Genomic DNA, 24,958 nt, shown 5'->3' with positions numbered 1-24,958 from the left:
TAATATAGGTTTAACATATATTTATATAGGTATATAATTGAATTTTATGAACTAAAATATTTTCTACTGCAAAATGCCAGAGATATATTTTTTAATTATTTATTATCTATCGTAACAATCAACTTCACTCCCAAATAGAGTCGAAACGTCAAAGTAATAACGTGAGTCCAGTGTTTATTTATTTTTGGGAATAAAAATTTATACAGTATATCATTAATAAACTAGGTACATATGACCTACATAACCTAAGGTATCTACAATTACATAAAAATGACAAAGTGATAGTGCGCTAAATTACTTATCAAAGATGTCGAACCAAGTAGCTGCATTTGTAGCGGGTTTAAAATCTCGAATTGTGGATGTTCAGACGAAAACGGCTAGAGAATTATATCACTATGCTAAAACTGAGTTACGTGAAGTTCCACAAGAAGAGCTTACTCAGTTCCTTGATGAGTTTAATCACCAAATATTTGAAATGGTTTCTAGCAATGATGTTCATGAGAAAAAAGGAGGTGTACTGGCGATAGGTTTGTTAATAAATATTATATTTACTTTTTTTTTGTTTTTTTAACGTCATCTTCGTAATAATTAAGTAAAACGTATATTTTTCAGTATGTCTCATTGGAGGTGACTGTGATACTACAAAAACTAGAATCACTAGATTTGCTAATTACTTACGAAATCTCCTACCTTCATCCGATGTAGGAGTAATGGAATTAGCGGCTAAAACAGTTGGTCGTCTAGCTACAGTTTCTGGGGTCAAAAGAGCTGAATATGTTGAATTTGAAGTAAAAAGAGCATTTGAATGGCTTTCTGAAGAGAGAAATGAAGGCAGACGCCATTCAGCCGTTTTGCTATTAAAAGAACTTGCTATTGCTATGCCAACTTATTTCTATCAACAAGTTTCTGGATTTTTTGATCATATTCTTGTTGCTTTGAAAGATCCTAAACAGCAAATAAGGGAAGCAGCTGCTAAGGCTTTAAGGGCTGGTTTGGTAGTGACAGCGCAGCGTGAAACTGCAAAGCAATCTACAGCAAAACCGCAATGGTACATGCAGTGTTATGAAGAAGCAATGCTGTGCTTTGAAGATATCCCAATAAAAGAAAAGGGTATAACTAAAGAGGATCGAGTTCATGGTGGGCTGCTAATTTTGAATGAATTATTAAGATGTGCTAATGCAATTTGGGAGAAAAAATATACACACTTAATGAGAAGTATTGATACCCAAAATGATATAATAGTATCAGATGATATTATTTTTATTAGTTCAAAGCTCCACAGTCCTTCAGTAAAAAGAGGTTACTTGTGTGATGGATTTAAAACAGAAAATGTGCAGTATCCAGTGCCTATATATGAATCAGAAGTATGTAAAAAGCTTTTGTCTGAGAAAATTGAAAGGATTTGCCATGGTATGTAAATTTAAGTTTCTTTATTTGTAATACTGTTTAAGCTGTCTTAATCTACTTTATATAAAGTTGAAAGTTAAGTAACTTACACCACTTTAAGCTCAAGAATAATTTTGATAATCTTGGGTTATTTTGGACGTGTATCACTTGTATAAGGAAGGCTGGGTAAGCGGCTAGTAATTAAATAGAGACATATATTTAAATTCAGTAATTGATTTTTGCATGATAATATATTTATATAAAGATGGGATGTGTCTCTGAGTTTGATATTGTATTGTAGAATATTATTATGTTTATTTCAGATGTGATGGCTCAAAGGTTGTTGAAACTCCAAGGAGTACCTCAAACACTCCTTGTTATAATCCCAAGATTAGCTGCGTTTAATAAAGATTTGTTCTTGAAGAAATATCTAAATTCAACTATGCATTACTTATTAACTTCAATACGGAGTAGAGAAAAGGACAAAAACATGGCTTTTACAACACTTGGCCTAATGGCGGCAGCTTTAGAGGGTGATATTAGAAATTTTATACCAAGAATTATGGATGTTATAAAGCAAGCCTTGCCTGTAAGAGATACACAAACAAAGAAAAGGATATGGATTGATCCATCTATATTTGCCTGTATAACATTGTTAAGTAGTGCTGTGAAGGATCTTGTTGTAAGAGACATAAAAGAAATACTTGATGCTATGTTTGCAACTGGTTTAAGTCCATCATTGACAATATGTTTAAAGGAATTGAGTGAAAATTTACCCTCGCTTAGAACAGAAATATCAGAGGGGCTTTTGAATATGCTCTCTTTAGTACTGAGGAATAAACACTTTTTACACCCAGGTGTGCCTAGAAGTTTAGAACAGCAGATGAGTAATATGAATCTTGCAATGGAACCACAGGATACTGCTAGCATTGTTTTGGCATTGAGAACTTTAGGCACTTTTCATTTTGAAGGGCAACACAGTTTACTAATGTTTGTCAGGCGATGTGCAGATCACTTTTTGCAGAGTGATCAGCAAGAAATAAGAGTTGAAGCTGTGAAAACATCAGCAAAACTTTTAGCTGATGCAGCAATAAGGACCATGAAGACTCCATCAAAGACTCTCACCATGTTAACAGCAGAAGTTGTGGGCAAAATGTTAATTGTGTCTGTAACTGACCCTGATTATGAAGTGAGATACTGGGTACTTGAATCTCTGACACAAATTTTCGATACGCATTTGGCGCAAATAGAAAATCTCAGTTTCCTCTTTATTGCTATGAATGACGAGCATTTAGAAATACGAGAATTAGCCATTTGCACCATTGGAAGATTAAGTACAGTGAATCCCGCATATGTAATGCCCGGTTTAAGAAAGACGTTAATACAGTTTTTGACTGAATTAGAACATTCGGGAATGAGTCGAAATAAAGAGCAGGCTGCGAGAATGCTTGATAATCTTATTTTACATGCTCCTAAACTTGTGAAACCATACATGGAGACAATTCTAAATGTTTTAGTACCAAAACTAAAGGAACCTGATGTTAACCCAGGTGTTGTCATCAGTGTTCTAAAGGCAGTAGGAGATTTAGCTGATGTCCACGGTGATAACAGTGGCCTCAGGAAATGTCTCCCAGAACTTCTCACCATCCTTCTTGATTTACTTTCCGACGCAACTGCTACGGAAAAGCGCAGCGTGGCTCTGTGGGCGTTTGGTCAATTAATTAGTGCAACGGGATATGTTGTTACTCCATACACAGACTATCCAAATTTAATGGATGTGCTTCTCAATTTTCTGAAAACTGAACAGCAACCGAAAGACAGACGCGAAACAATTCGAGTATTGGGTCTGCTGGGCGCGCTGGATCCTTACAAACATAAATTAACCAAAAGTAGAAAGGATGGACAACCTAACTCAAGCTTAGTCCCAGTGGCTGATAGTAAAGCTGAAGAAAACAATTTTGACATAACTTCAAGTGAAATGTTGGTTTTGATGCCGACACCAGTATTGGACGAGTACTATCCAGCAATAGTTATTTCTACTCTTATGCGTATATTACGCGATCCTACGCTTCAACAGCACCATACAAGTGTTGTTCAGGCAGTTACATTTATTTTTCAATCTCTTGGTATTAAATGCGTTCCATACATTTCTCGAGTAACTCCGAGTCTTCTGTACGTCGCTCGAGCTACGGACAACATTGGTTTCCGTGAGTTCTTATTTACGCAGCTCGCCAAGTTAATCGCTATAGTCAAGCAACATATTCGCAATTATTTAGACAAAATATTTGATCTTATCAAAGAATTTTGGACTCCTAACAGTCCTTTGCAACCCACATTGATATTGCTCGTAGAACATATTGCGATCGCACTTGGTTCAGAATTCAAGGTATATTTACCTCAATTAATGCCGCAGATACTTCGCGTTTTGGCGCATGATACTAGCAAGGATAGGGTTGTGACTGAAAAATTATTGTATGCATTACAAAAATTTGAAGATAACTTAGATGACTATATGCATTTAGTAATTCCCTCCATTGTAAAGTTATTTGACGCAACTGACTGTCCGATTCCTGTTGCGAAAGTCGCAATGGAAACGGTTGACTATCTATCTGATTCATTGAACTATAGTGAATTAGTGTCAAGAATAATTCATCCCCTGGTGCGTAGTCTGGACACCTGCTATGCTTTACGAACAACAGCTATGGACACCTTGTGCGCATTAATCGTACAATTAGGTCGGAAATTCACCGACTTCATACCTCTCGTACAAAAGGTATTGGTAAAACATAGGATCCAACATCAAAATTATGAACTATTACTGTCTAAGCTACAAACAACGCCAATGTTAGCCTTGGAAGAATTCCTTCAAAGTACCAGGCGAAAACCGAGAAATAATAATCAAGAAGTAAGTGTATAAGCATAATTTATATCAAAAGATTGAAAATACCATAAAATTCATAAATTTAAATGTTTTCAGGCTCGTATTGTAGCATGTGACACATCGCAATCGATTCGTAAGCTATACGTAAACGCGCAAAGCCTTAAAGTGGCGTGGACGGTCAGTAGTCGAGTATCCAAAGACGATTGGTTGGAATGGCTTAGACGTTTTAGTATCGGTCTGCTTACTGAATCACATAGCCCAGCTCTAAGGTGAATTCCCAATTATACTTAAAACATGTTATTTGTTAAGTCGATGTCTATAATTATTATTTTTTCCAGGGCATGCCTTGCACTTGCACATAATTATTCCCAACTTTTACGAGATTTGTTCAACGCGGCCTTCGTTTCGTGTTGGACTGAGTTGGATAGTCGCTCACGCACCGAACTATCAAATGCATTAGAGCAAGCACTCACTGCTCCTGATGCTCCTGAATTAGCCCATACTGTACTGAACTTAGCAGAATTCATGGAGCATTGTGAAGGTGGTGCTCTACCCATATCTACTCATCTTCTTGGCGAAAGAGCGATGCATTGCAGAGCGTATGCTAAGGCTCTTCATTATAAAGTGAGTGATAATTTTCGTGTTCGATTGCATTATGTCGTGTTACTATGTTAACTATCGCGTTATCTTAATTCAAAATAATCTTAATTTGACAGGAAGAAGAATTCCGCAATGGTGCGACTTCTCAAGTTGTAGAGGCTTTGATACATATAAATAATAAACTCCAGCAAAAGGAAGCTGCCGAAGGACTCCTTGAAAGAGTTATGACACAAAGAGAAGCGGGCGATACAAGCTTAAAGGTGCAGATTCGATGGTATGAGAAATTACACAACTGGGAAAAGGCACTAAATCTATATGGAGAAAAACTTACAAATGAAACGGACAATATTGATGCTTGCCTTGGAGAACTTCGATGTTTCGAAGCGTTAGGTGAATGGACAAAACTGTACAACACTGTGTCGAAGTGGTGGCCACAAATGACTGACGAAGAAAAATTCAAAGCAGCAAGACTGGCTGCGGCTGCTTCTTGGGGTCTGAATGAATGGGATTCTATGGCTAACTATGTCAACTTCCTGCCCGAAAATACTCAAGACGGAGCTTTCTATAGAGCCGTTCTTAATATACACAACGGAGACTACAATGTATCAAAATTATACATCGATCAAGCACGCACCTTGCTAGATTCTGAATTGACTGCTGTCGCTGGCGAGAGTTACCAAAGAGCGTACGGAGCATTAGTTAATGCTCAGCTATTGGCAGAGTTGGAAGAAGTTATAACGTACAAATTAGTCCAAGAGCGCCGAGAATCGATTAGGCAAGCTTGGTGGACGAGGCTGCAAGGTGGTCAAAGGCTGGTCGAAGATTGGAGTAAGATTCTACAAGTTCGCGGCTTAGTTTTAACGCCACAAGAGGACATGGCTACTTGGTTGAAATTCGCATCACTTTGCAGGAAGAGTGGCGCACCGCGTCAAGCTCACAAAACGCTAGTGATGCTCCTGGGAATAGATCCCAGTGAAAATCGAGATAAACCGCTGCCAACCCACGAACCGAGGCTTACACTAGCATATGCAAAACATTTGTGGGTAGCTGGTGATAAGCAGCTGGCTTACGATCAATTACAACGTTATGTTGACAATGTGGATAATGGTGATGCTGAACATTGCAGGTTACTTGCTCGTTGTCACCTTAAGTTAGGCTCTTGGTGCGAGTCATTGTCGGGAATCAACAGACAATCTATTAAAACAATCCTGCGTAATTACTCAGCTGCTACTGAACTCTCGTCCGACTGGTACAAAGCGTGGCACGCTTGGGCGTACATGAATTTTGAAACCGTACTATTTTACAAGCACCAAGAAGGGGATAATCCACCGAGTTCTGGAGATGTGAAATCTTCGACTGAATACATACAAATGTACACAGTGCCAGCTGTAGAAGGCTTCTTCAAGTCGATCAATTTATCGCATGGCAGTTCTCTCCAAGACACTCTGAGATTGTTAACCTTGTGGTTTGACTACGGACACCATCCGGCGGTACACGATGCACTGGTTGAAGGGATTAGAACGATCGAAATTAACGTGTGGCTTCAAGTCATTCCACAATTGATAGCTAGAATCGATATTCCCAGAGCTTTAGTGGGAAAGCTGATCCATTCTCTTCTTATCGACATCGGCAAGTCGCATCCGCAAGCGCTTGTGTATCCCTTAACCGTCGCGTCCAAATCTTCATTTGTGGATCGTAAGAACGCTGCGAATCAGATTTTAAAATCGATGTGTACACATTCCATTAACTTGGTCAATCAGGCAGCTATGATATCCGAAGAACTGATCAGGGTTGCTATATTGTGGCATGAACAATGGCATGAGGCCTTAGAAGAAGCATCACGGCTGTACTTTAGTGAGCACGACGTGAAGGCAATGTTTAAGACATTGGAACCTCTGCACGCGATGTTGGAACGCGGGCCGCAGACGCTGAAGGAAATATCGTTCAGCACGGCGTATGGGAGGGATCTGAATGAAGCCCAAGAATGGTGCAATAGATTCAAGGTATGTATCTGTGCTTTAATTAAATTTTGTCTGTGTTGATTTTTTTAAGATATAGTTGTTTGTTTTCATTTCATTCAGTTAAGTGAACTCATTTATTTTATAAAAAATACATCTTATATATAAAATTCTTGTGTCACAATGTTAGTCTCTATACTCCTCCGAAACGGCTTGACCGATTCCTCTGAAATTTGGTAAGCATATTGGGTAGGTCTGAGAATCGGCTAACATCTATTTTTCATACCACTTAACGATAAGAGTAAGGCAGAACAGCGTTTGCCGGGTGCAGCTAATAAACACTATAAATCTTCTCAAAATACGAAATTATTCAAACGGTAACTAACAACGCGTAATCAGTGGATGTTTGTTGTTGTATTTTACCATTTATAAGAAAAAATTATATGTATTATGTTTTTGGTGTTAAACTATGTAGAGAATTTAATAAATTTTCATGTGAACTATTAAAATCATTGTAATAAACGAATGTCAAACATGAACTTTTGATATATTTTTACTGACGTTTTGATTCAGTGTTTTTACGCGATTATATTACTTCATGGAACAGTTTTCGCCCGGCTAAATACATGATTGTATTCATTGGCGAGCGTGGCCACAGAGAAACATATTAATAATTTCTAAATGTATAGCACTTGCATAAAGTCAAACAAGAAAACCATTACCAACAGGAGTCCGGGCAAGTTCGCGATCTGAACCAAGCGTGGGACCTGTACTACCACGTGTTCCGGCGCATCAGCCGGCAGCTGCCGCAGCTGACGTCGCTCGAGCTGCAGTACGTCAGCCCGCGGCTGCTGGGCTGCAGAGACCTGGAGTTGGCCGTGCCGGGCTCGTATGTGCCGGATAGAGATCTGATACGCATTGCGCATATACAGAGCAGCTTACAGGTGCGTGACCAGGCCAGAAGGTAACATGGGTTAATGAAAGTGTTCATTCATCATCAGTGTTCATGTTAACCCATGTTATATTATATTGCCCAAAGGAGACACCTTTTTTAACGAACCATTAGTTCTATTTTCAACATGCAGACCATGAAAATAAATTTGGTTTTCTCTAGAAGCGAAGCCACTACTGCTTCACTACTCTAATAACTATTCTTTGTTATATAAAAAAACTAGCTTTTGCTCGCAGCTTCGCAAGCGTTATATTCGGAGTAGTTAAATAGATGTTTTTATACATATAAACCTTCCTCTTTAATCACTCTATATATTTAAAAAAAATCCATCAAATCCGTTGCGTAGTTTTAAAGATTTAAAGGGACATAGGGACAGAAAAAGCGAACATAGGGACAGAGAAAATGTAATGAAATTGATTTACAGATATTTTGTAGTCATAGAAATTACTGTTTCCCAAACAATTCTGAAAAGGACTTTAAAAAATAATTTTGTCCAATGTATCTATTTTATTCATGAAAAAAACACAATTTGAATTAAAAATTATAATTCTTCAACTGACTTCAAAAAAAGGAGGACGTACTCAATTCGAATTTTTTTTATTTATTACCTCAAAACTTTTGACAGGGTGAACCGATTTTTTTTTGACAGACGCCTCCCGTGTGTGGTCCCATTAAAATTTGTCCTAGTTCTGACAATTTATTGTCAGTTAAAAGTAATGTGTAATTTAATAAAAACAATGTAAAAGGTGATAACATCAAAACAACGTCCGCGTCGTCTTTGCATACGCGGTTCAAACGGAAAAGACTACATGTTCCTGCTGAAAGGGCACGAGGACCTGCGACAGGACGAGCGAGTGATGCAACTGTTCGGTCTCGTCAACACCCTGCTGCAAGCCGACCCGGATACTTTCAGACGGGACCTGGCTATACAGAGATATGCTGTGATACCTCTATCGACCAATTCGGGGCTCATCGGCTGGGTCCCGCACTGTGACACACTGCACTCGCTGATAAGGGACTACAGGGACAAGAGGAAGATACTGCTGAACATTGAGCACAGGATCATGCAGAGGATGGCCTCGGATCTGGAGAAACTGATGCTGATGCAAAAGGTACGTAACCATTGTAGGTAATTACTTCTCTTGTTGTTTTATAATGTTTCTCATTAGTATGGTAATCTAATTTGTTGTACCAATTGACTTTGCCCTAAGAGTATAAAATAAAAAAAAAAAGATTAAGATTTGTTAAGATGGGAAAAAATATGTGCAATTCTTTTTAATTTCTTTTCTTTTGTTATCGTTGCATCTGTAATGCTTTCTCAGGTGGAAGTATTCGAACACGCCCTAGAGCACACGGCCGGCGACGACCTCGCCAAACTACTGTGGCTCAAGAGCCCCTCCTCAGAGGTGTGGTTCGAGCGCAGAACGAACTACACGCGCTCACTCGCGGTCATGAGCATGGTTGGGTACATCCTGGGGCTGGGGGACAGACATCCGTCCAACATTATGCTGGATAGGAAGACCGGCAAGTTCCTGCACATTGACTTCGGCGACTGCTTCGAGGTGGCCGTCACGAGGGATAAATTCCCGGAGAAGATTCCGTTTAGACTGACGAGGATGCTGATTAATGCTATGGAGGTGCGTTCTAATATTTTTTCGGTACAATATCATTATATGCATACAAATAGTATTAAAATAGATACGATGCTTTTTAATTTTTAGTTTTATAGCATTGAAATGGTTTATAAATAAGAAATTTTGAAAGAATAGATACTCTTTATTATTTTTTTTTTTTTGTATAGTTACAACTACTTATTAAGTTATTGAAAGATTTGGCTAAATAAAGTTTTTTTTTCAAGTATCTATTTACTACAACTTTTCAAATATATATTTGTAGAGGCGTAAGGTCTGCAATTGACCTCGAGTCTCTCCAAATGTTCAGGAGCGGTGTTAGCGCTTACCATCAGGCGAACCACCAGCTCCATTGCGGAATATGACATAAAAAAAACTTTACAGCCCCTTTTTAGGTTAGATTTGGCCAAATTGAGAATTTAACATTGAGGAACTTTGAAGAAAAATGTTTATTATTGATTTTAATTTTAACTTTAACTTTAGACATCGATCTAATTAATTTTTTTTTTGCTTTTCATTTCAAGGTAACGGGCATCGAAGGTACCTACAGACGCACGTGCGAATCCGTCATGGAGGTACTGCACCGGCACAAAGACAGCGTCATGGCGGTATTGGAAGCGTTCGTATACGATCCTCTTCTCAACTGGAGGCTTATAGATGCCGGAAGACGGTCCAGGAACGACGCAGATCCACTATCAGCTGATGCTGCATCCCCACAGCCCAGTAGAAGTCGAGCCGCGTTAGGCTTCAACGAAACCATAGACCAGCCAGCAGAAACTAACCTCAATAAACGCGCATTGGCCATAGTGAATAGAGTTCGCGATAAACTCACCGGAAGGGACTTCCCGCATATTGACGATAATTGCGTTTCAGTTCAGAAACAAGTCGATTTGCTGATACAGCAGGCGACGAGCAACGAGAATCTCTGTCAGTGTTATGTGGGCTGGTGTCCATTTTGGTAGTTTGAGCCCTATCTGCGTAAGCTTAAGAATCAAAATTCGGTGCTTAATTTTTGTATTTAACGACTATATAATTTGTCTTGAATCATTGCTCGAGAGGCGTAAAGTTAACGCAGCTTAAGTTTATAGATATTGTAACGCTTATAATAAGCATTCTATATTAGCCCTTTATAGTGACAGATATTGAACAATTTATAAATATCACATTATGTGTTTGTCAATAAAATTGCGTTTAAAATTTTTTAGCTTATATGATAGATTGAGAAGAAGCTAAGTAATACAATAAACTTTGTGTAATAAGTTGTGGAAAACTTAGTTCTATAAGTATATAGTAATTTGAATCTTAAGATAAACTTGCCTAGTCGATTAGGGTTTGTGTTTAGATTTTATATAATTTCACTCTTAGTATCGGATTTATATTTAAACAGCATAAATAATATTCTTCTCAATATATTGTGAAAAATACATGTATTTTGGCAAATTGTAGTGACATCCTCTAAAAATATTTTGTCTGTTAGTCATATAAAACCTTCGTGTGTTTTAGCAAATCTCTAAACTCTTTCTGTATGTCCATAGATGCTTATTTTAATCTGTCTCTTCTCTTATCTAATCTATATCTGCTATTTTGACTTATTTTAGTAAATCTGTGTTTCCTTGATGAAAGATCCGCATCCTTTTACAAAGCCTTATTGCGTATGTAATATTATTGGCTTAAGTTTTATATAAATGTTTTCAATAACATACAGTCTGGACTAATATGAACGCAACGTTCCATACAGTAAAACGTAATCGTTATGTATTATGGTAACTAGGGGGGTTAACATGACATTTTATAGCTCTGTCCTTTTCACTCGCTAGAAGGACTTCTGCATTAAGACGTCATAGTTACCCCCCCTGTACGAGTACTATATTACTTCACGTTAAGTATTAAATGAGAAATAAATTTATTCAATTTCAAAACAATATAAGGAAATAACATTCGCCGTTTTGGGTTTAGTTCCTCGCAGCACCTAGTCAGTATCTTATTTAGTGATATCATAATAAATACGCTGTTAAAATTGTATGAAAAACCAGCATGAAAATTATATATGACGAACATTTCGACTTCTTTCAAATATAATATAATAAATCGCCTTCAGTCCTTTAAAAATACGTCATATAGTGTATGCAGCCTGGCGGAAAACTCAGACTGTTTAATAATAAAATAATATTTTGAAATATCCTGCAATAAAATGACGTAATTTTTATTGACTGTATAAATTATTTGAACAAGGATCGATGCAGATAGATACAGGAATATTTAAATACATTATTTATGTGTTACTGCATAATTTTATAGACTTCTAAATTTGAATTTTGTACAATAGTACTGGTAATTTTTTATATTGTGACTGCTACACTACTAAGACGTTAAAAATTCAATATTTTTGTATTCAAAAGGTCTATCAGACACATCAAAGGTATATATTTTATGACACGTTTGGATCTTATAATTAAACAAAAAGTAGGTGTTATATTGTTATGGAGTCATAACGACATAGGAAAATTAATTAAAATTTAGGTGAAAGAATTGGTCTTGTTCGGACCCATGACAATCCGTTGTAATTAGTACTCTATAGGACTACAGTATGCTAAGTTTTCTTACATTACAATATAATAGGCCTTGTATAGATTTAATAGAAAATGCAATATTACTCGTAATAACGTATAGCATATTGAAATCAACTGAATAAAACGTTTCATTGTCGGTAGTAAATTACATAAATTGATATTGCTGCATGCAACGGGTCGACAAACTCGGTCACAACAAACAAAGATTTTTAGTGTAGCAATCAGACAGAACATAAAAGTTATACTTATATTCGATAATGAATAATATATAATTACTTAGGTAACTTTTTACCTATGATTAGATTTAATTGCATTTGTGCATTTTTTTTTCACCAAATTTGTAATATTTATTGATGTAAATATATACCTATCCATAAGTGGTTTAAGTTAACTATTTTATAAGCTTATAATCGTCACAAAAGAATATTTTGAAGTCACGTTTTGTAAAATGAGTAACCAATAATGGAACTCCTTCCATCAATCTATTGGCTTCATTTTACGAACGCTAATACTTCAAAGTGCAAACGCAATGTTATGTCCCTACAGGTGTATCTACAACGCTGTACCAACTAATTCGCTTATTTCATTACACAAAATTTAGTAGACTTAATTTAGTCGTCACTGAATTTAGGAAGTGATAATATCACATTTAGCGAGGATTTGGATGCTAATCCAAAATTCTGAAGTCAGGACTCTAAACTGAATTAAGAAGCCTAATTAGAAACGCATTTATAAGGGCGCAAATGCATTCAGTTACCTTAAACTTGACTAGTTGAAATATTTATACTTGACTTTAATAAATAGCTTTCAATAAACGGTGTCACACGATTTATTAATGTGTAAAACGATCTCGAATCGATTCCCAGAAATTTTCTTAATCCTTTGTATCTAAATAACCAATAATGTTCACTATCTGATTCAGTACCTAAATTTAGTCAGAAGCCTCTAATTTCTAAATTTAGTGTAGTGTAATAGCGCTTAAGGCTATACAGCTGAATTTGGCTCGTGGTTTTAAGTTAATGTAACCATTTAATTTTTAGTTTTATAGCACTGAAATGCTTTATAAATTAGAAATTTTTTTGAAAGAATAGAAAAAAATTTCTATTCTTTCAAAAAAATTTCTAATGTAACCATTGTTTATTTGTATACAATTGCTTCATTTTAAATCTGAGTGAATAAAATGATATATTTTTAAAGGGTTATAAGGTTTGTGGGACTGACGTGTGTGTGACTTTATGTGGAGCAATACCTCCACATAAAGTCACACGAACCATTATTGCGTAGTTTTGAATAAAATAATATTTTAATCCAATTATCTTTTATAAACCACTTATCTATGTAATAGAATAAAATCCGTTTGAAATATACGTTTAAAATAGTTATAAAATTGCAACTTCATAATTGCATTCACCTAAATATATTACCCATCGTATAAAATTTAATTTGCTGTGCCTACATAGAAAATTAACAGTCAAATTTTGATGCTGACCACGTCGAAGATGAACATTCTCTCTGCTTCATCAAGGCACCATGGCGACGCCGCAGAATGCGTACCCAAAACGTGAATATTGAAAAATATACTAACTCACTTGGCGACGGTTTGATAATGTTGGCGACATTATCATTTGAACATTTCCATAATGATAGGTTGTGTACGGGGCCGGCGACGTCGCCGCGGCGTTTCAGTCAAATCGAGCTCTGAATGTTTAATAACTTAAATTTTACTTATATCTAAAGGTTAGCAGTTGATATAATTATCTATTTAAGAATTTGTTGTTTTTGTTGTATAAGGCATACATATTAGTTAATAATTGGTAAATAAATATCGTGCTCCTTTCTTCGATGTACATAGTTATAGTATAATAAATAAAATTTGTTTATTTGTACCGAATGTTTTATTTCGCAGCTTCTCTTCTTAATTTATTTTAAGTAAGTACCCACATATTAGTAAAACAAGTTTTCATATAATGCAGTAAAACATCAATAAATATGATACTGAGCGACTGCGTGGGTTCGATTGCAAACAACGAATAATGAAGGCAAAATTGATTTACCCGTGTGTAAAAACAAAAAGTTTATCAGTTGTCCTGTCTCCTTCTGTTTTGCTTAATTTCGGGTTAAAAGCGTTTTATAGAAAAATTCCAGATCTCTCCCCAAACATGAATGCCATTTAAACTTTTTTCCTCAATGTATGCCATGACCCTGTCAAGGCACTCTTGATATGGAGTGAAGGGTTCTCACTCATTACTCGAAGGTCGTTTACACTAATAATTTCTTGCTACTATTTCACTTTTAGCAAGGAGTGAAGATATTTGGGGGCATCCATTAATTGAGGTATTCAAGGAGGGGCATATCACCAAGTGCAAAAAAAGCTTCAAATACGCCACTCTAAAAATTTAGATATTTAAATCACTTTAAAGAATAATAAATAGGTAGTATCCACTGACATTTATACTAAAGTTCAGCAATACACATAATTGAAATGTTTTCAAATGTAATAGGCCCATTCAATCACAAAGAATTGTATCTAATCAACGATGGTTAATAGTGGCCTTAATCTATCATAATCAGTATGCCGACGATCTTTCACAACGTCGGACGACTCTACTGCATTTCATATTTTTCATCGATACACGATGTCAAATACGCAGGTGCATTCTTTTACGATACGAGACTTTAATTCTTTAAGTAAGTGTTTTTTTGTTTACTAAAGTATTGTAATTTATTTATAAATATGTACAGATAAAATGTAATATAATTTGTAATGACTTCGCGATGTTACGTTTTATAAATTTAGCGACGAAAATTAAAGCTATTTTTGTTTGGGATGACCTCGATATAATGAAGAGTAAGTAGAAGAAACTGAAATGCACTTTGTAGCCCTATTTTCATAAGAATAATACCTTCTTCTCCTTCTATTAATTTCTAAAATTACAAGACGCAAACTCTGTTTAGTTACAACTTTAACATTTATACGTTAATATCATTGGAATAAATATAAAGATAAGTTGATATTCTTATCGTTAATTATGATTAATATTAATTCACCTCGTCAACACCCGAACAGTTGCTAGGTTTCTTAATTCAAACAAATTAAATAGGGGGCAATGGAGTAATTTCGGATGACAAAATTAATAATATAAAATTACCACGTAGCCTGTGATTGTTAAAAAGAAATGTGAATGCTTTTATTATTAACAAACGCGTACATTAAATTTCATACAAGAACTACAAGAATCGATCTTCTGAATTGGTAATAACAAAATTCCGAGACTAACATTCTTGTTTAGATACATATTTTTAAATTGCTTCTATTGTTTTCTATATTCTTACTTATATATTAAAAAAGTGATTTTAAGTTAAATTAAAAATACTGTTAACCTTGTATTTCAGGTGAAACTGTTCAAAATTTAATAAGGGAAGCAGTTGAAATACGGAAAAAGGCGTACTGCCCGTATTCAAATTTCGCTGTGGGCGCGGCGTTAATTACGGAAGAGAATGCACAGGTATACTCGGGATGTAATATAGAGAACTCAACTATGGCACCGTGCATTTGTGCAGAGCGTGCCGCAATAACGAAAGCAGTATGTGACGGTTATTTAAAGTTTAAAACGGTAGCAGTGGTGGCACATCAGCAGGATTGCTACACAGCGCCGTGTGGTGTGTGCAGACAGACTCTTAGTGAATTTCGAGGGAGCGACGGTGATATCGAAATATATTTAAGCAAACCGACAATGGACAAAGTTCTGTGCACGAAACTGTCTGATATTTTACCGCTTTCGTTCGTGAGTTATAAGGAAGATAATGTTATTTCGTAGATGGTATAATATGATGTGATATACTTGTATATGAAGGAAAAATAAACCACAATTTGTGTACATTGTCTTTATTAAGATATAACAATACATGGCTTTTAGTATATACACACAATTACTTTTAAAATTGAATAGATTTGACTCGACTCATAAAACATAATTTTCAAAATGGCTTATATAGCGATCATTCAATGAGGAACATCCCTACAGGCTACAATTTAGGTATAATCTTATCGAATTGCAAATGTCAATGCTATCATCATATTATTTAAACCGATCTCCGTTGTGTGATGTTCACACTCAATAAGATATTTTAAATGCCGTTATAAATTAACACGGTAAGGGTGAAACATTAATTCTTTGACTAAAAAAAGGCCAAGAATAACAATGGGTAGATTGAAAAGAGCAATAACCTACATTTACCTGAACTTTAAACAGGTAGTAAAAGTACTATTAACTCAAGATCAACTGTAAATGGCGTTAACTTTATCATTATTTAAAAATGCCATAATTGTGAAGCGAAGTTTAAATATGTCAATCTTTAAATTAATTAGATTTAAATAATACTATCTTTATAAAAAATCTTATATTTAACATAAATGCCTCTATCAATATCTTTAACTTATGTAATATGACCAGACATAAAAACTACCAAAATGGACACCAGCCTATGTAACACTGGCACAAGTTCTCATTATTCGTAGCTATCTTTATCAACAAATCGACCTGTTTCGGCACACTCACGACCGCTTCTACGTTTGGAAAGTCTCTTCCCGTCAGTTTATCTCTGATCCTGTTCAATATTGCTAAGGCTCTCTTGTTAAGATTGGATTCGGGGGGCATTTCTAAAGATTCATAATGAAGTTGATTCCGACTTCTGCTCGGAAGGGAATACGAGATATCCATATCGGAAGAAAACGTGGATTCAGAGAGGGAGTGTTTGTCGTTGTCTATGAGCCGCCAGTTGAGCAGCGGGTCATAAACAAACGCCTCTAGGACCGCCATTACGCTGTCCCTGTGCTTGTGGAGCACGTGCATTACCGATTCGCATGTGAAACGGTAGGTCCCTTCGATACCTGTTACCTGTGAAAAAAATTCAATAAATGCTAATTTGTTAAATTTGTGTGTACTATATTCTAAACTTCACTCAGTCTATCAGGAACGGGTTGGATAATTAGTGCAATTTTTTTCAATTGTTTTTATAAACATCTAGATTCGAAAAAGTAATGAAAAAGTAATGCAGGATTAAATATCTCACTCGCAATAGCATCGAAGAGGTGATTTTGCAGAATACTTTTTTCGTAGAACATTTTAAATAGAACCTTAAAATCATCATCGCAAATCCATTCAGCGGTTCAGGGTTAACAACGTTACCGATAATAAAGTTATTTTGCTATATTTATTATAAATACGAAATAATCTAAACACCAAACTCACCTCCATAGCATTTATGAGCATCCTGGTCAACCTGAACGGAATCTTCTCCGGAAACCTCTCTCTAGTTTGCGTCACTTCGAAACAGTCTCCGAAATCAATATGCAGGACTTTCCCAGTGACTCTATGTAGCATAATGTTGGACGGATGTCTGTCCCCCAGCCCCAGGATGTACCCAACCATGCTCATGACCGCGAGTGAGCGCGTGTAGTTCGTTCTACGCTCGAACCAGGCTTCCGCTGATGGACTCTTAAGCCAAAGGAGCCTTGCTAGATCGTTCCCTGGTGTCTGGGATAGTGTGTATTCGAATACTTCCACCTAGTGTTTGAAATATTTATTAAATTTTGATGTTGGCTAAAAACCTAACCTGATAGTGCAAATTATTATATCTAATGACAGCATATACTTTGAATACCCAACCACATTTATATGTGACTTTGACTATTTGCCTATTTGTCTAATTTAAAAAAAAATTCCCTAAAAAATAGAGCACACAAGAAGATGGAGATTGTGACAACGTACATTGTTGTGTGATGATTTGACATAAAAACCAAAACGGGAAATTACATACAATTGAAAATACATTAAACTATGTACTCTTTCACGCGAAAGCAGTTTATCGCGTCTGTATGAAATTTGGTACCGAGATAAAATATAGTCTGGATTAGCTGAGAGCCTACTTTTCACCAGTGTACCGCGCGAGTAACGCCACGGGTTACAGCTAGTGACATAATATAATATGGGAATCAAACACTGAAATTCCATTGACAACAATGAATCCATAACGCTCACCTTATGCTTCAACAGCAGCTTCTGATAGTCCGACGACATCCGCAGCATAATCTGCTGTTCCGTATTTAGCGCCATTTTGTTAGACTTCTTGTCCCTATAATCACTTATCAAATTATACAGAGTATCACACTGAGGCACCCAGCCAATGAGACCCGAGTTCGGCGATAGAGGCACAACCGCATATCTCTGTATGGCAAGGTCGTGCCGGTAAGTGTTCGAGTCGGCTTGCAGCAGCGTGTTGACGAGACCGAACAGTTGCATCACTCGCTCGTCCTGTCGCAGGTCCTCGTGCCCTTTCAGCAGGAACATGTACTGACGACCGTCTGATCCTTGGATTGTGAGGCGACGTGGCCGCTGCTTTGATTTTATCACCTGTGTGTAGTTTAATAGGGTATATATTTGTTTGTACAATACTCTTCATACAGCGAATCGGACATTTTATTCACATGCCGCATTTCAGTACAAGTCAAATGAAATCTTACTCGTGAATGAAGTGATTCGTTTCGCTTTATAGTAGAGAACAATATAACTTTTTCAATTATGTTTTTTAATAGTTATGAATCAACTCTTTGATCAACAATAACTTTTCGCTAGATAAATCCTATAAGTATATTGTTCAAGATTAAGACTATAATTGTATTTTATTGCATTTTTCCACTATTACGGATCTACTTAACATGATATTTACGACACTTTTTAAAAACCTTTAGTGTAGATTATTGCTAAAAAACGTTATTGACATAGAAAAGACGCAATCACACGGAACGATTTAATGACCATATTTAAAATAATACAATCAAACGAAATGATCCACTGACCATATCTCTACTAATACTATAAAGTTGAAGAGTTTGTTTGTTTGTTTGAACGCGCTAATCTCAGGAACTGCTGGTCCGATTTGAAAAATCGTTTCAGTGTCAGATAGCCCATATATTGAGGAAGGCTATATGCTATATATGCACCACGGGCGAAGCCAGGGCGGACCGCTAGTTTGAATTGAAGTGTGAAACTACGAAATGCAGCCCGCGTTGGGACACGGGAGCCTCGCACGCACCTGGAGGTGGCTCTTGATGTGCGCGATGCGGATGAGGGGCGCGCGGGGCACGTAGGAGCCGGGCACGGCCAGCTGCAGGCCGCTGCAGCTGCGCAGGCGCGCGCTCACGTAGCGCAGCTCCAGCGACGTGTGCGAGCGGAACTGCGCGCCGATGCGCCGCACCACGTGGCAATACAGGTCCCACGCCTCGTTCAGGTAGCGGTCCTCGTTCGTCTCCTGTTCACGATTGACTAGCTTTTGCGAGCGGCTTCGCACGCGTCAAATTCACAGCGTTTTAATAGATGTTTTTATACAAATTAATCACTCGTATGTATTAAAAACAAGCCCATCAAAATCCGTTGAGTAGTTTTAAACATTTAAGTCTACATAGAGACGTAAGGACAGACAGAGAAAAAAACTTTGATTCATACTAAAATTGCCGTGGATTAACTTTAGTAACCAAATCTTAACTAAATCATAATTAATAACTTCAGTTGATAATTGCTATTTTTACGGGATTACAATAGAATATTTCTCAACAGTGAAAACATTCGCTCAATTTGCTTCAGACTAAATGATTAATATCAGTGTTACCTTATAAAGTTCGCACCAACGCTGGGCTTCTTGTAAATCTCTACCATACATTTGTAAGAAAGAAACTTCCTTTAATGTTTCCGGAGGTCTATCCAACATGGCGTGCATCTTGTCCAGCGTTCTAAACATGCCTCTGTAGTCCTTCTCACTAAAGTATAACCTTAAAAATGAAGAAAATATGAAATTTGTGGTGTTATATATTGCTAGACAAGACGTATTAAAATAAAAGGCTAGAAGTACCTCGATGCATCTTCTAATGCAGTGTAAACTTGGTCATGCCACAACATAGCAATCTTTATCAATTCTTCAGAAATAATAGCAGCCTCATTGACCAGAGTCTGAGAGTGAGTGCACATCGTTTTAAGGATATAATTCGCTGCATTCTTTCGTGTTACAAATGAAGATTTCGTTGCTACAGTCAGAGGATAGACCAACGCTTGAGGATGCAACTTTCCAATATCTATCAATAGAATGTGCACCAATTTAGCCACCAGACTCCTGGGTGAATCAATTCGAGCAATTAACTGTGGTATCACTTGCAACCATATCTTCACGTCTATCTGTCGTATGCCTTCGAAGAGAGCGTCGTAAATGGCTGTATGGTGTCCGTGATCGAACCATAATGTGAGAAGCCGCAGAGTGTCTTGTAATGAATTTCCATTTGACAGGCTTATAGATTTGAAGAAACCCTCAATCGCAGGAATTGTGTATGTGTTTATAAAGTCAGGCCTTGATACCTTTTTATCTCCAGACCCACCCGCCACACTGCTCTCCGAAAGATTATCTTGTTGTTTGTAAAACAAAACGGTTTCGAAATTCATACATGCCCACGCATGGCAAGCTTTGTACCACTCGGGAGCTAGAAGAGTTGCCGCAGCAAAGTTTCTTAGGATCTCCGGAATTGACAGTTCGTTTATTTCCTGTAGAGATTCACACCAAGAACCAAGTTTTAGATGACAACGAGCAAGTAATCGACACTGTTCCTCATTTTCTCCTTCTGTATTGTCGACAAAGCGCTGCAGCACTTCATACGCGTACCGTTTGTTACCCGCATCCCACAAGTTTTTGCTATAAGCAAGGATTACTCTTGGATCTTGTGTTCGTAATAACACTTCTGGGTTTGTCACGGGGTCTGCACCCAAAACTGATAATATGATTTTATGAGCTTGATTCACAGATCCAGATTTACGACACAACGAGGCAAATTTAAGCCATGTCTGGAATTCTTCCAAAGGTGAAGTTACTAGACTTCGAATTTGCAACATTTTTCTCCAATCTTCAACTAAACGCTGACCTCCTTGCAGTCTAGCCGACCACATTTTATGAATTGTGCTCCTTCTTTCCTCAACCAATTTATATGTCATGACCTCTTCCAACTCTGTCAAAAGCTGTGCATTGACCAGAGCGCCGTACGATCTTTGGTAGCTTTCTCCAATAACAGCTGACATTTCACTGTCTAGTATAGTTCTAGCGGAATCAATGTAATGTCTCGATTCAGACCAAGATCCTTCATGAATTGCGAGAACCGCTCTATAAAATTCTCCATCCAAGGTGTCTTCTGGCATAAATTTGACATATTTTTTCATAGAATCCCATTCCTGTAAGCCCCATGAAGCAGCAGCAGCTATTTTGGCAGATTTCTTTTGCATATCCTCTTCCATATTTTCCCACTGATCAGCATTTATGGTGTAAATTTTTCGCCATTCTCCCATTGCTTCTAAGCATCGCATCATTCCTAATTTAGACTCATTATCCTGTGGTTCTATTTCAAGCTTTTTATTATAAAGATCTAACGCCTGTTCCCAATTATGCAGCTTTTCATACCATCGAACGTGAACATTCAATGTGCAGTCTCCATTCTTTTTTTGCATTATAACCTTCTCAAGTAGTCCATTTGCGGATTCTTTTTGTTGTAATTTATTATTTATGTGAATTAGAGCTTCAACAACTTGAGTCGTTGGATTTCGTCTATATTCCTCTTCCTGTAAAGTTAATACAATGTAATGAAAATTGATCAGAAAAAAAATTGAAAAAAGTATTGTAACTTCTTTAAATTACCTTATAATACAGCGCTTTAGCGTAAGCTCGACAACTAATTGCAGTATCACCTAGCAATTTAATAGAGATAGGTAAAGCGCCTTTATCGCAGTGCTCTAAGAACTCTGCCAAGTTTAGAACAGCAAGAGATATTTCTGGCGCGTCAGGAACTGTGAGAGCTCTTTCTAGCGCATATACAAGTTCTGTACGCGGCTGTTCACTCAACTCTGTCCAACAAGACATGAATGCTGCGTTAAATATGTCGCTAGCCAACTGGGAATAGTTCTGAGCGAGACTGGCACATGCTCTGTAAATAAAATTACATGTAAAAAAATACAAGGTGTTCTATAAGATCAACTTTCTTAATCACACATTTCAGTAAATTATCAACCTTACCTTATGGCTGGACTATTTGATTCAGTTAATAGGCCGAGACTGAACTGCCGTAACCATTCTAACCAGTCATCTTTCGATATAACATTATTTACTGACCAACACTTTTTCAAATTTTGCACGTTTAAAACTAACTTTTGTATGTTTTGTGTATCTGTGGTAACAACCTAAAAACACAGACTTAATAAAGTATTTTATTAGGATTGAAAAATCCTTTGATACATTATAGATTATGATTATCATTTTTGTTTTTAATATATTAAAGAAAATTAGTACTCACATCGGTTTTCTGATTCCGCAATCTGGATCTTGTTTCGTCCAAATAGTCGTCATCAGATGCGAGTGTCGATACGACTTGCAGCCGCGACACTAACACAGTGTAGTTAGGACATTGTATTTTATGCTTCGTAATTATCCTATCAACTGAATTTATGTAATCTATATACTCTCGACCGAATTGTACGATCAACGCACAGAGAGTATTCATTGCTGTTTGGCGCAAAGTTGGATTATTGTCCAACACTCTCGCAAGCCCCTGTATCAGGACCGCTGAATAGGGCTTTAAGTACAAATAGATGGACAAATGCTCAATCGTTTCCATTGCCAATTTAGATATATGTGTTGGTATATTTCTACCGTCGAATAATGCTGTAATCGCCGGCACTACAGCCAAAAGAACATCGTCAAGATTATTTTCGAATTTTTGAATAGCTATTAATAGTTTTTCCGTTAAGAATCTATCTTTGCTCTTATCATATCTCAACACACGTAATATGTTGGGCAGAATTTTTCTAAGGTACACCTTAAATTCTGCTCCAATTGCTACAGTTATGTGTTCAACAAGTAAGATGAGTGTTGGTTGTAGTTGACTCTCTGGAGTCCAATACTCGCGTATCAAATCTAGGATGTCCTCTAAATAGGCGCGAATGTGTATTTTCACAACTGATATTAACTGGGCAAGCTGCGTGAATAAGAATTCCCGAAAGTTATTGTTATCTGTATTCCGAATCACATACAGAAGACTCGGTGTAACACGGGAGATGTATGGGACACACTTGATTCCCAATGTTTGGAAAATGAAAGTGACGGAATGTACTACACTGGTGTGATGTTGCGCTAATAGGGGATCGCGTAGTATACGCATGAGTGAGGTAACGGCAATGGCTGGATAAAACTCATCCAAAACAATTGGTGACATGTTTACGAACATTTCACTGACATTAGCGTCGAAGTTATCAACAGTTGCAGTGGTATCTGGAATGGGAATCAATGTTGAAATAGTTTGGAAATCTATTAGACCTTGATTGACACGGTGTTGGTAGGGATCGAGTGCTCCCAAAAGCCCTAAAACACGAATTGTTTCCCTCCTATCCCTGCTATTGTGTTCAGTTTTCAGTATATTTAGGAGCATATCCATAAGGTTTGGATGTTCCATATATGGAGTGATCACATGCCCAACTGCGCTTATCACTTGACCAAATGACCATAACGCGACACTTCTTTTCTCTGGCTGATTTGGATCAGAAAGAATTTCTAGTTGTATCGCTAATAATTCTGGTAACCATTCCTTCAAAGCTGTTCCACCGCCATTTACTTCTGCTAAATCACCAATCGCTTTCAGTATTATTGAAACCATTACAGCATTGCTACCTTCTTCTTTTAATTTGGGTACCAGTATCTTAAGAATGGTATCAACAAACTGTCTTGTAATTCTTGGAGCATTTGTAATTATGTTGTTCACCATTCTAAGCGATTGTTCTTTATTGCGAGCCGATTCAGAGTATTGCAGCTCTAGTAAAATTTGAACGAACAATTGTCGTAGAATTGGTGTAGTATAGCTGGGATTCATGTTACTTAGTCGCCCAATAACGCACAATGCTAATTCTCCAACATCACTGTTTGAATCATTTACAGATATGAACAGGCAATTCAGATGTTCTTCAGTAGCTAGATATTTATCATAAGTTGGATTTGTGAATACTTCAAGTACTTTGTATCTAATTTCATGATCGAAATCAGATCTGCCGATCGCAAGGAGTTTTCCCAGAGACTCGTCAACTAAAATGTTCAATGTTCGCGAGTTAGTTTGCGAACAACGTTCCACCGCTTTTACTAATAACTTTGCAATTGTTTTGACAGATTCCAATCTGACTTCATGCTGTTCACTTTGCAAATAATGATCTGTACACCTCCTAATAAACGACATTAGTGTATTATTCCATTCAAAATCGAATGTTGCCAGAGTCCGTAACGCCAGTACCAATTTCGCAGTATCATGAGGCTCCAAAACCAAGAGATTTGATAATGAATACGCAATTTGCGACTCATTACTACTGTCGCTCGAGGTATATGGTTTCTTGCGCAATATCAAAGAAAGCATGTTAAGAAGCCTATTTGTTATTTCCTTTTTCAATGAAGGCACATTTTGACTGAGCTCTTTAAAGCAGGTCGTCAATTGTGGGCTAAGACCTGTTGCACACATGGGATCTAAAAGGTCTTTGATCTCATTTGCAATGCTTTCTTTCATTGCAAAGCCTAATAAAGTAACACATTTCAATAGTGGAGTATCTATTCCATTTCTTTTTTTGGCATCTTTCATTGGCAAGGTGGTTTTGATAATTTCTATAATTCTATTCAAATACTGCTGAATGTCATCCTCTACAGCTACAGTTATAAGACCAAGAGTTGTGAAAGCCATGGCTCTTTCCTTTTCCCTGCCACATAGAAATGTAATGAGGTGGTTAATTGTAGATTTCAAATGTTTCTTCGCAAATGCTTCACGGTTGAATGCTGCTAGTCTTGGTATAATTAACAACAGCATCTGATGTACATTGTGTGATCTTGATATTTGCTGAGCCATTATATCTGGAAAGAATACACAA

At 36.9% G+C, this 24,958-nt stretch overlaps 3 protein-coding genes across 3 annotated transcripts in view; 2 read left to right on the top strand and 1 right to left on the bottom strand.

Moving 5' to 3' along the window:
• Positions 1 to 145: 145 nt before the first annotated feature.
• On the top strand, positions 146 to 12,996 carry LOC119839901 (serine/threonine-protein kinase mTOR). Its single transcript, XM_038366334.1, has 10 exons — positions 146 to 527; positions 613 to 1,410; positions 1,710 to 4,291; positions 4,364 to 4,536; positions 4,606 to 4,891; positions 4,984 to 6,870; positions 7,554 to 7,769; positions 8,524 to 8,889; positions 9,100 to 9,414; positions 9,933 to 12,996. Exons 1-10 carry the CDS (start codon positions 308 to 310, stop codon positions 10,368 to 10,370), a joined length of 7,281 nt encoding a protein of 2,426 aa, XP_038222262.1. The 5' UTR covers positions 146 to 307; the 3' UTR covers positions 10,371 to 12,996.
• Positions 12,997 to 14,512: 1,516 nt separating this feature from the next.
• LOC119840317 (cytidine deaminase-like) lies at positions 14,513 to 15,856 on the top strand. Its single transcript, XM_038366889.1, has 2 exons — positions 14,513 to 14,666; positions 15,372 to 15,856. The coding sequence occupies exons 1-2, from the start codon at positions 14,615 to 14,617 to the stop codon at positions 15,794 to 15,796; spliced, it is 477 nt and encodes a 158-aa protein (XP_038222817.1). The 5' UTR covers positions 14,513 to 14,614; the 3' UTR covers positions 15,797 to 15,856.
• The window catches only part of LOC119840316 (serine/threonine-protein kinase Tor-like), an 11,961-nt gene continuing 2,854 nt past the window's right edge, over positions 15,852 to 24,958 (bottom strand). The window contains exons 3-11 of the mRNA XM_038366887.1: positions 22,357 to 24,941; positions 22,080 to 22,243; positions 21,705 to 21,990; positions 19,887 to 21,628; positions 19,647 to 19,806; positions 19,074 to 19,289; positions 18,020 to 18,391; positions 17,231 to 17,545; positions 15,852 to 16,876 (exon numbers count right to left, since the gene is read on the bottom strand). Of these exons, the coding sequence (XP_038222815.1) occupies positions 16,442 to 16,876; positions 17,231 to 17,545; positions 18,020 to 18,391; positions 19,074 to 19,289; positions 19,647 to 19,806; positions 19,887 to 21,628; positions 21,705 to 21,990; positions 22,080 to 22,243; positions 22,357 to 24,941 (6,275 nt within the window). The 3' untranslated portion in view covers positions 15,852 to 16,441. The remainder of the gene's footprint in view (positions 16,877 to 17,230; positions 17,546 to 18,019; positions 18,392 to 19,073; positions 19,290 to 19,646; positions 19,807 to 19,886; positions 21,629 to 21,704; positions 21,991 to 22,079; positions 22,244 to 22,356; positions 24,942 to 24,958) is intronic.

Source organism: Zerene cesonia, chromosome 5 (assembly GCF_012273895.1).
Source record: "Zerene cesonia ecotype Mississippi chromosome 5, Zerene_cesonia_1.1, whole genome shotgun sequence".
Classification (NCBI taxonomy): domain Eukaryota; kingdom Metazoa; phylum Arthropoda; class Insecta; order Lepidoptera; family Pieridae; genus Zerene; species Zerene cesonia.
This window is presented reverse-complemented; position numbering and strand designations above follow the sequence as displayed.

Excerpts from the sequence above, each read along its gene's own strand:
- LOC119839901 (XM_038366334.1), top strand. The coding sequence starts at position 308 with ATGTCGAACCAAGTAGCTGCATTTGTAGCGGGTTTAAAATCTCGAATT. Across the intron at positions 4,292-4,363 it reads CGAGAAATAATAATCAAGAA|GCTCGTATTGTAGCATGTGA; the intron begins GTAAGTGTATAA and ends AAATGTTTTCAG. Across the intron at positions 9,415-9,932 it reads TGCTGATTAATGCTATGGAG|GTAACGGGCATCGAAGGTAC; the intron begins GTGCGTTCTAAT and ends TTTCATTTCAAG.
- LOC119840317 (XM_038366889.1), top strand. The coding sequence starts at position 14,615 with ATGTCAAATACGCAGGTGCATTCTTTTACGATACGAGACTTTAATTCT. Across the intron at positions 14,667-15,371 it reads ACGAGACTTTAATTCTTTAA|GTGAAACTGTTCAAAATTTA; the intron begins GTAAGTGTTTTT and ends CTTGTATTTCAG.